General features: G+C 57.0%; 1 protein-coding gene across 7 annotated transcripts in view; it reads right to left on the bottom strand.

Moving 5' to 3' along the window:
- The window catches only part of Thap4 (THAP domain containing 4), a 26,927-nt gene continuing 17,160 nt past the window's right edge, over nt 1–9,767 (bottom strand). For 4 of the 7 annotated variants that reach the window (XM_047546281.1, XM_047546284.1, XM_047546288.1 and 1 more), the window contains 3 exons: nt 8,371–8,480; nt 7,534–7,637; nt 1–232 (listed from right to left, as the gene is read on the bottom strand). In XM_047546281.1, the coding sequence (XP_047402237.1) occupies nt 113–232; nt 7,534–7,637; nt 8,371–8,480 (334 nt within the window). In that variant the 3' untranslated portion in view covers nt 1–112. Of the gene's footprint in view, nt 233–6,076; nt 6,171–6,981; nt 7,096–7,533; nt 7,638–8,370; nt 8,481–9,767 lie in introns of all 7 variants that reach the window. The other 3 variants (XR_007107827.1, XM_047546282.1, XM_047546283.1) reach the window with 3 other exon arrangements.

Here is a 9,767-nt window from a genome sequence, read left to right as displayed (position 1 = left end):
TCAGCCATAAAAATAAAGGCCTTTTATTTGGCTTCTCTACACCACCCCAGGAGCGTCTGCGCAGAGCCGCCCGACAGCTGCAGCCTCGCAGGCCCGGGCTCTGGAGTGCTGGCTACGGCGTCACCCTCTTGTAGGTGACGTGAAGATGCTGGGTCAGTGGCTGCGTGGTGGTTGCCATGGACACCGTCTGTTCAAGTTTGCCTTCAGAATTCAGCCTGAATTTTCGGGTAATCTGAGGAGAGAAGGAGACAGACTCCTTGTTTGATCTACAGAAGACCTGGCCAACACTGCTGCCCTCTGGTGCCCGCCGCTCACCCAGGTGTCACACCCGCAGGCGACGGCTGGGCCCAGGCCCCCGCAGGGCACTGAGGTCCTGGTTTCCGGCCTCAGGCCTGTGCCCACAGGTGAGAGGAGCTGGTCATCCAAGCTGAGATGCCATGCTCCTGACCTCCAGTAGCACCCGACATGCCGTCCTGCTGTGATGCCCACCGTCACCTGCAGCCTGAACTCACTGCCAACGTGTCCTTGGAAACCCACCAGCGCCTCTGCCGAGCCACCAGTCCACAAGAATCACAACGAGGCTGTTTCCACGAGAATAGGAGCACATGGTCCTCGGGTCTCAAGTCAGACAGTCCGGCCTGTCCAGCACTGCTGACCCGAGAACACACAGTGCTCTGAAGGGCCCCATGGCAGGGCTCCCATGTGACACGCAGGCCCACTGCTGGCCACGTCAACACTCTGTGCCTCACCAACACTCCAAGGGAGTGCTGGAGAAATCTCCCTTGGCTTGCAACCCGGCCAGTCTAGAACTCAGGGAGGCCCCGTCTCAAAACAGAAAGGGCTGTGGGGTGGCCCAGCGCCACAGCGCGGCCTAGCACCCCGTCCAGTCAGTCAACGAGGGCATCCAAGACACTCAGACATCCAGGACCAAGGCCAGGAAGAAATCCATAAAAAGTCAGTGACGGAAATGATTTTTAAAAATGTCTGTTTCAGCTGTAGATGGACACAATACCTAGATCTTATTATTTAATTTCATGTGCTGCTGAGGATCGAACCCAGGGCCTCGCACGTGCGAGGCAAATGCTCTACCACTGAGCCACAGCCCAAGTAAATGATTTCAACAAGGTCGTGTGATACGAGAATATTTAAGGGCCCACTGTTATTTCTAGATATTAGTAAAAAATAATTGGAAAATTAAAAAAAGCATTTATAACAGCAGCCAAAACCACAAAATACTCAGAGATAAAATCTAACAATGAACCAACCTAGATGTCCTTCAGTTGATGAATGGATAAAGAAACTGTGGTATATATATACAATGGAATATTAATCAGCCATAAAGAATGATAAAATTATGGCATTTGCAGGCAAATGGATGAAACTGGAGAATATCATGCTAGGTGAGATAAGCCAATCTCAAAAAACCAAAGGACGAATGATATCGCTAATAAGTGGATGATGACACATAATGGGAGGTGGGAGGGGTTAGTGTTAGGGTTAGAGTTAGGGTTAGGGAGGGGGGCAAGAATGGAGGAAGGAAGGACTGTATAGAGGGAAAAGAGGGGTGGGAGGGGTGGGGGGAAGGGAAAACATAACAGAATGAATCAAACAACATTGCCCTATGTGGATTTATGATTGCACAAATGGTATGCCTTTACGCCATGTACAAGCAGAGAAACAACATGTATCCCATTTGTTTACAAAAAAAAAAAAAAAAAAAAAGTCTAACAATGTACAACACCAAAACCTCACAGGTGGCCATGAACCTGGCCAGGAGAGACCCAGACCCGTCAGTCCATCCTCACGACGGACCGGCCGACCTCTTCCTCTCCCTGTGGAGTGACAGCCCCATGCTGCTCAAGGCTGCCACTGGCCCTTCTGCTGCTCAGAGGCAAAGGCATCCACATGTCCACAGTATGAAGACGCTAACTATGGACTGCACCTCAGGACTCAGTCAGCAAGATGGTGCCTCCTTACAAATTCACCTAGAAACTCAACTGATCCCCATAAATGCTCTTCTAGAAACTGACAAGCAGGTTCTACATGGGTCCCAGAAGAGCCAGAAGAATCGTGGGAAAATGGAATTGCTAGACAATGAGTATTAGCTACCTTAATACAAAGCACAGCGTCCACAAGGGTGAGGTTGGGAGAAAGAGCGCCGCCCACGGACTCAACCCTCACATGGAAGGGAGTCTTAGAGAACCAGTGCTGTAGCCAGGGTGTGTGGTGGGGGTACCAGGCCACTACTGCACACTGCAAGGACCAGGTGGCCCCACAGCACAGACCTCAAGCCCAAGGGAAGGCCGAGAAGCCTCTTGAGGAACATGAGCTGGAACTCTCTCCAGTTTGGCATAAGTAAAAAAACTTGATGGGACACAGAAAACGCTGACTACAAAACAAGGAACTGATAACAGGGCTAAGTGTTCTGTGCTTCAGAAAGCACCACTTAAGAAGGGGGGTGGGCCAGGCCTGGAGCACAGACCCAGCAGACCCTGAGGGCAGCAAGCAACCACCCACAGGATGGCAGAGGAGCCTCCAGCCCAGAAGGGTGGCAAGCCCTGCATGTCTCAAAGTGCAGTGTGACACGTGCAGGTGGAGAGACAGAATGAGACCCTCACAGGAGACGGAGAGGGCTGGGGTGGGTCTGGGTGGGAGATTGCCAGCAGGGCGCAGTGGCCACACCTGTGATCCCAACAGCTAGGAGGTTGAGGCAGAAGGATCACCAGTTTCAGGCCAGCAACTTAGCAAGACCTGTCACTAAATAAAAAACCGAAAGGGCTGGGGCTTCGTGTGGCTTCGTGGTCGAGCACCCCTGGGTTCAATCCCCAGTACACACAAGAGGAAAGAAAACAAACCAAAGATGTGGGCAGCAGCACCAGCCCCCAGCCTGTCCACTCCCCAGGGCCCAGCCTCCAGAGGTGCCATGCTCCGGCCCTGCCCTTGCCTCTTGTGGGTCCCACTGGGGGAAAGGGCAGACACACACACAGGCGGGCACTCTCTGGCCACTTGCCAGCCCTCCAGCTCAGGGACGTGCCCAGGGACCCTGTGGGTGCCTGAGGAGCAGAGACTTCCTGCGAGGGTCTCGTTCTGTCTGTCCACCTTCATGTATCACACCGCACACTGGGATGGGGAGTGGGAGGATCGTATGCAAACTGACCACAGCAGTGCAGATTCTCAAACAGCCAAAACATGTTCCACCAAGGAACTGGGACAGATGAAGGGGCCCAGTGATGGACAGTAGGTGGCAGGTGGCACCTCCTTGCAGGTGTGGGCAGCAGGACGCCCCTGGGAGGGCAGGCAAGCCCCACTGTGAGCTTCAGGAGGCAGAGTGCGAGGGTCAGGAGACGGCTTTGGCCGTCAGGACTGCACCCCGACGCACGTGGACTGCACGTCTGCTTCTCCACCTGCAGAACCACTGTGCCACATGTAACTGGCTGAGGGCAGTTTCTGGTCATAAGAGCTCCTGCCAGACACTAGGAAAGGTGGCTCTGGGTCCTGGGTCCTCTCTGAACCTCGGGGGACATGGTGGGCTGCAGCACAAGTGGATGGACAGTAGATGGCACAGACAAGATGGCCAGGCCTGGGGAGCAGTGCCCACGGGCGGCCTCCAGCAGCCTGGGCTCCGAAGGGTCTGCAGAGGACACAGGGAGGCAGTCACCCAACATGCTGGACCCAGGTGGCAGCGGGAAACACAGCCTAGGAATAGTTTGGCTCAGGGTGTGTTCAGGAGGCCCTTAGGCACTATTCCTGACCACAGGCAGCATGACCACTCCTCTGGACACATCTTGAGGACATCAGGTTCAGTGGAGAGAAGCCAGACACAAGAAAATGTCCCCAATTTTGGAAGTGTCCAGAACTGGCCAGTTTGGAGACACGGATGAGTGTCTGTTGAGGGCCAGGGAGGGTGGGGACCTGGGAGGACAGTTGGGGGCACCAGGTTTCTTTTGGGATGTGAATATGCTCTAAAATCGACTCTGTAGTAACACTAAAAGTCACAGAATTGCACACTTTAAGGAACTAATTGCTACAGTACATGAATCATATCTTTAAAAACTGTTAAAAATATGTCCACAGGCTGAGTAGCAGATGCATGGAAAATAAAAATTAAAGGGGACATAGAAGAAGTGGACACTCTGCAGATCCTGCTCCATCTTCACAGAGCAGGACTTTGGTGCCTCAGACCAGCAGCCCGGCCCTCAGCTAGGCCCAGAGCGCAGGGCCACCAGGCGAGATGCCCAGCCCTGAACCTGGCAGCTGGGCCAGTTTCCAGCAGCAGGACAGTCTCCTTCTTTGGGATCCATGCAGAAAACTCTCTCCCCTGGGGTCTGCACAGCACACACCAGGAGGGTGCACCCCAGCAGCCCAGCAGCCCTGGGCCTGCAGCCTGCAGTGCTGCACACCTGCCTCTCTGGTGGACCCTGGGGTGCCTTCTGCCTGGGAGCTGGAGCCTGTTTCCTCCAGACCCACCTGCTCCTGTCCCTTTCCTGCCTTCCCTGTGTCCCTTCTGTGGGGGTCTCAGCTGCCAGTGCCACTCTGTGCTCAGTCCTCCTTGTGAACCTGGCTGGAGGTGGTGGTGGGACCCCTCAGCACATCATGCATCTAAAGAAACCTCAAAGAAGAAATGTAACATCAAAACAAAAAGATATTAGAAAGCAACTTGGAAGGAAAAAAGGAATGGAGAAAGAAGAAAACTAAAACCTTCACAAGTACCTCAATGAGAAGCCGTGTGCAGGCAGCACCTGCAGCTCCAGCTATTCAGCAGGCGGGGGCAGGAGGAGAGCCCCCCGGCAAGAGTTCAGATCAGCTGGGGCAGCAAGGTGAGACCCCATCTCAAAAACAAAAACAAACAAATGCTCTCAGAGAGGCAGGAGAAGCTGCCGAACCCGTGGATGAAACCAGAGCAGCAAGTTTAAAAGGGTAGCTGGGGGCTGCGGATACAGCTCAGTTGGTGGAGTGCTTGCCTCGCAAGCATAAGGCCCTGGGTTCGATCCCCAGCACCACAAAAATAAATTAAATAAATAAATAAATAAATAAAAGGGCAGGTGGGAGAGGGAGCCCACCCATGGAAAGGAGCCCTCCAGCACAGCTCGGAATCCCACCACCGCGTGGAGACGGTGATGAGGAAATCTTCTGGAGAGCAAGGCAAAAGGACCAAAGCAGAGAAGTCAGCCTGGAGAGGCAGCCCTCACACTGAGCTGGGAGGCATCTCGTTTCTGGTGTATGGAAATGGGCGTAGGTAACTGGCAGAGAGTGGGGCTGGACGTGGGAAAAGCACCTAACAAAGCAGAGGAAAGGGCCCTTTTGAGCACCAAGAAGGTGTGTGAGAAAGGAGCCTCCTGTGGCCGCAGCAGAGGCAGCCTGGGGAAGCAGGTGCGCTCAGGCCTGGGGTTGAGGGAGCACAACCTTCTCCTCCACAAGAAGAGGAGTGTGAGTCTGTGTGAGGCTCCCCAAAGGAACATTCACCAGGAGCAACAGACACACTGTCCACACAGACGACCCCGACGCTGAACCAACCCGAGCTGCAGGAATGTGGTGGGATGGCGGCACCTGCCAAGCCTGCGACTCCCACCAAAGGTCAAGGCGTAGAACAGGACAGTATGGGGACACTGCAACCAGGCCGGAGGTTTCAGGATGCAGCAGAGCGCACGCGCAGCAAGGTCATGCACCCACCAGCACCTTTGGCTGTGAAAAAATTCCAGGCCGGGCACAGTGGCACATGCCTGTAATCCCAGCGGCTCAGGAGGCTGAGGCAGGAGGATCACGAGTTCAAAGCCAGCCTCAGCAAAATCGAGGTGCTAAGCAACTCAGTGAGACCCTGTCTCTAAATAAAACACAAACTAGGGCTGGGGAGGTGGCTCAGTGGTCGAGAGCCCCTGGGTTCAATCCCTGGCCCCACCCCCCAAAAAATTCCAAACGCATGGTCGTGGCCGGGTCACGGCCTTCTGCCCAGCAGCACTGGCAGGGCAGACAGCTGCTTACCAAGCACCAGTCCCTCACATCCCACATCTGGGCCCCGACCCCAGCATGACATTGTTTCCACAGTGATCCAAGGGGAAGACCCAGGCCTGCTTCCCACCTGTGGTCAGTCAGGTCAGCAGAGGACCCAGGCCTGGGTGCTGGCTTCTTAGGCTACACCCCCGGCCCCCACTCCGGTGCACTGCCTCCTCCCCCTGGCAAAAGAGGAACATTTTGTTTAATTGTTAAAACCCAAAGCTAGTTCTCCAGAAAAAATGAACAAAATCCAAATAAAACCCTGAAGAACAGATGGCTGCTGGCAAGTGTGAGGAGAAAGAGGCTGATCAACGACACAGCGGGGCCGGCGGCTGAGAGCCGGGTGGAGGGAGCGAGGCAGGCACCAAGACCCACAGAGGCCGCCGGCACCAGCAGCAGCCAGGGCGCAGGCCCTGCTCCCACAGCCACGAGGCCTGACCAGTGACAGCGACCTGCCTGGAGAAAGCAGAGTCACCGAGAGCGCTCTACCTGGACTAGGAGGAATGCGGCTGGGGACGGAAGACCCACCTGACGGAGCCAGCGCAGGAGGACCTCCCTGGCCCAGTTGCTGCACGGCTGCTTCAAGTGGAGAAGCAGAGTCCTCCAAGAGAGGCTGCAGAGAGCCTCTGGAAGCCAAGCCCCCAGGCCTGTGGGCTGGGAGGGTGCCCAGCAGCAGAGCGCTCGCCCAGCAGCAGGCACCGCGAGCTCTCCGCACACCGGCCACACAGCCGCCAGCCCCGCCAGCCCCGCCAGCTGGCGCTCCTAGGCTAATGCACACGTTCCATGTGACCTCCATGTAAACGTTTGGAACCTCGAGTCTTATTCAGAAGCCCATCCAGAAAGGGAAATGCTCAATAAAAAGAACCTGTGGACAGAGGCGCTCGGGACCCTCCTGTGACACCAAGGACACAAGAGCCCTAGAACCTGCGCCAGGTGTCATGGGGCCAGGCTGCACCCCCTGCGGCAGCGTCCGTGAGGGACCCTGCTCACCCCGTAGAGAGCCAGGACTGCAGCGGTCACCAGGTGCACCCATCTGGGAGGTCAGGGGTCTGACTGTAAAGGAAGCCGCAGGAGCACAGGAAATACGGAGCAAGAACCCAAGTCCTGGAGAGAAAGGAAACCTGGCGAGAAAGGTGGCTACAGAGACGCCCCCGCCACCAGCCAGGCCGGAAAGCAGACCGCAGGTGGACACGTGTCCACCCACACCAGCAGCAGAACCCATGACCCCAGCAAGTATGAGCCCTCCACCAAAGGCTGGATTCGAATGTGAACGAGGGACCATCTGCTGCTGTCAGACTCACAGCACCAGAGTGAGGCCAGGGACGGGGCAGCGGCACACACAGCAGTGAGCCAACCTGGACACTTACGCACAAGCACGAGGGTGTTCGTGAGAGGGAAGCAGCCTGGCGACCACCTGCCCATCAGCCAGGGAGGAGCCAGGAGGCCCGGGAGATGGGCTCGGGGGAGGAGACGCAGCAGCTGCAGAGGCCCCGCTGGCCATCACGCACACACCACAGCTATCTTGGGGAGGGCCGGGCTCACCTGCTCCACATGGGGTTCCTTGGCGAAGGAGATCCTGGCGATGGAGTGGGACGCGATGCACAGTTCCTGCCCGTTCACCTCGCCCTCCTCCACCTCCACAACACCTGCGAGGGTGGAGCTCAGCTGCAGCCTCCCGTTCTGGCTCCAGAGAGCAGCCTCCTCCCCACAGGAGGCTGGACTCAGACTTCCAGCACAAGGCCCTTCTCGCCTGCACACGGCCTACTGGGTTTCCAGTCTGTTACAGCACAGGACGGGTACTCTGGGGGGCTGGCCTCTGCAGAGGTGCCCTGGATCCAGCCCTCTTACCAGAAGCCCGCACTGACTTCCACCCACTGCCATGCCCACCAGGGCCTGAACAGCTCCACTCTGGGCTGGGTGCATCCTGAACATCCAGGAAGGGAGCAGTTTTGGAGCAAGTGGGCAAGGTCAAGGTCATGCAAGCTTTTTGAGAGTAATTTCTTTTTCGGTACTGGAGACTGACCACCAGGGCTTAGGGCCTCTCTAAGTTGCTGAGGCTGGCCTCGAACTCTGGATCCTTCTGCCTTAGCCTCCCGAGTCCTGGGGATTGCAGGCATGCACCATGACCTGGCAGTCTGAGTGACTGAAGTAATGAGGGTGGCAAGGGTGGCTGATGAACGACTTCAGAAGGACCTCAACTGGGGCAAGCCAGACTTCCAGAGAAGGCCCTTGCTGCCAGACTGTCCTCCTCAGGAGCCCTGCTCCTCAGGAGGCGGCTGCAGCCCACATGCACACCACGCCTCCATAGTCCCCAAGCAAGCACACCTGAGAGGTCATCTGAGAGACCCTTGCCCCTGCTCCCCTGGGTGTGGGCAGTACCTGTGTTCTGGGCGCTGACGAAGGCCACCTTGTTGGTGTCGGGCTTGAGGCGGATGAAGCCACACTCTCTATGCAGGGGTCTGCGCGTGTCCGGGTGGAAGGAGTTGAACCTGCAGGAAGCCAAGACCTAGGGCAGGTGCCGGGCCCGCCAGTGCCCACGCCTGGGTGCGGAGGCGCCCAGCGACAGCCTGACACGCAAGTGGCCTTCGGCCCTGCTGCCTCTGCCCCTCCAGGCCCTAGGGTCCTGGCTGGCTATCACTGTCCCCAGGCCTGTTTTTCCCCACCTTCTACCCAGTGCTGTCCAATGCCCATGGGCACTGGACAGCTCTAGGACCTCCTTCTGTTGAGCCCAAGTCCAGGTGGTTTGTGTGGTGGAGACAGAGCAGGCATGGGCCCCTGGCCAGCATGCGCCCTGCGGCAGACGCAGGAGGAGGGACACAACTCCGCTGGGCGAGCACCCAGACCGAAGCCCTTTCCCTGCATGGCTCAGGACGCCATGCTGCCCGCAGCCTGTCTACGGCTCTCATGGCAAATTTCGGACAGGTCGGGTGTCACCGGCTGTGCCTGGCCTGGGGCACCTGCGTGCAGGGCGCGCACTGCGGAGTCCAGGGCACACGCGTGCCCACCTGTGCCGGCACCAGACCCCACTCCACTGCTCTCCCATGCCAGTTGCAGGATGGACTTTCCGATCCTCTGGCGCAGGCCACAGTTCAAAGATGCCGACGACACTGGTCTGCATCATGTCTACCACCCAGAATCCCACTGCTATGGTGGACTGACAGCTGGCCCCTCGACACTCCACCCCGTGGACAGCTGGCCCCTCATCAGTCCACCACTGCTATGGGACTGTGAGCAGATGGGCGTGGCTGCCCTGGGGGTACATCTTCCCTGTGCTCCCTGCCCTTCTCTGCTTCCTGCCCCCACCATGAGCTCCCTCCATGGAACCCTTCCCCATGACACGCTGCCTCACTCGGGCCCAGAGCAATGGACAAGGCCCTCTCTGGACTGAGACCTCGGGGACTTGAGCCCCACAGACTCTGCCTCTTCTCAGCTGCCCTCGGGTCTTCTGGTCACAGTAAAGCAAAGCTGACTCAAACACTCCTTAGGGTCACATGCCCTTGTCTGCTCAATCAAGAACGCCACACCTGGGCACAGCGGTGGTGCCTGTGTCCAGCGGCCTGGGAGGCTGCGGTGGAAGGATCCCTGAGTCTGGTTGTGGAAGTGTTTTTAAACAAGATCTTCTAAATCTCTCCGAGACCGGAGGTGTTATAAATACAAGTGGAGCTTCTAAAATCTGAAACTCAAAATAGCATCACGTCAGGGCTCGGAAAGGCTTAGCCTGTGGAGTATTCCAGATTAGGATGCGCAACCGGCAGTCTGTGCACACATCCTATCCA

Source organism: Sciurus carolinensis, chromosome 3, assembly GCF_902686445.1.
Source record: "Sciurus carolinensis chromosome 3, mSciCar1.2, whole genome shotgun sequence".
NCBI classification, from domain to species: Eukaryota; Metazoa; Chordata; class Mammalia; order Rodentia; family Sciuridae; genus Sciurus; species Sciurus carolinensis.
The sequence above is the reverse complement of the archived record's forward strand: the minus strand, read 5'-3'. Positions and strand labels throughout refer to the sequence as shown.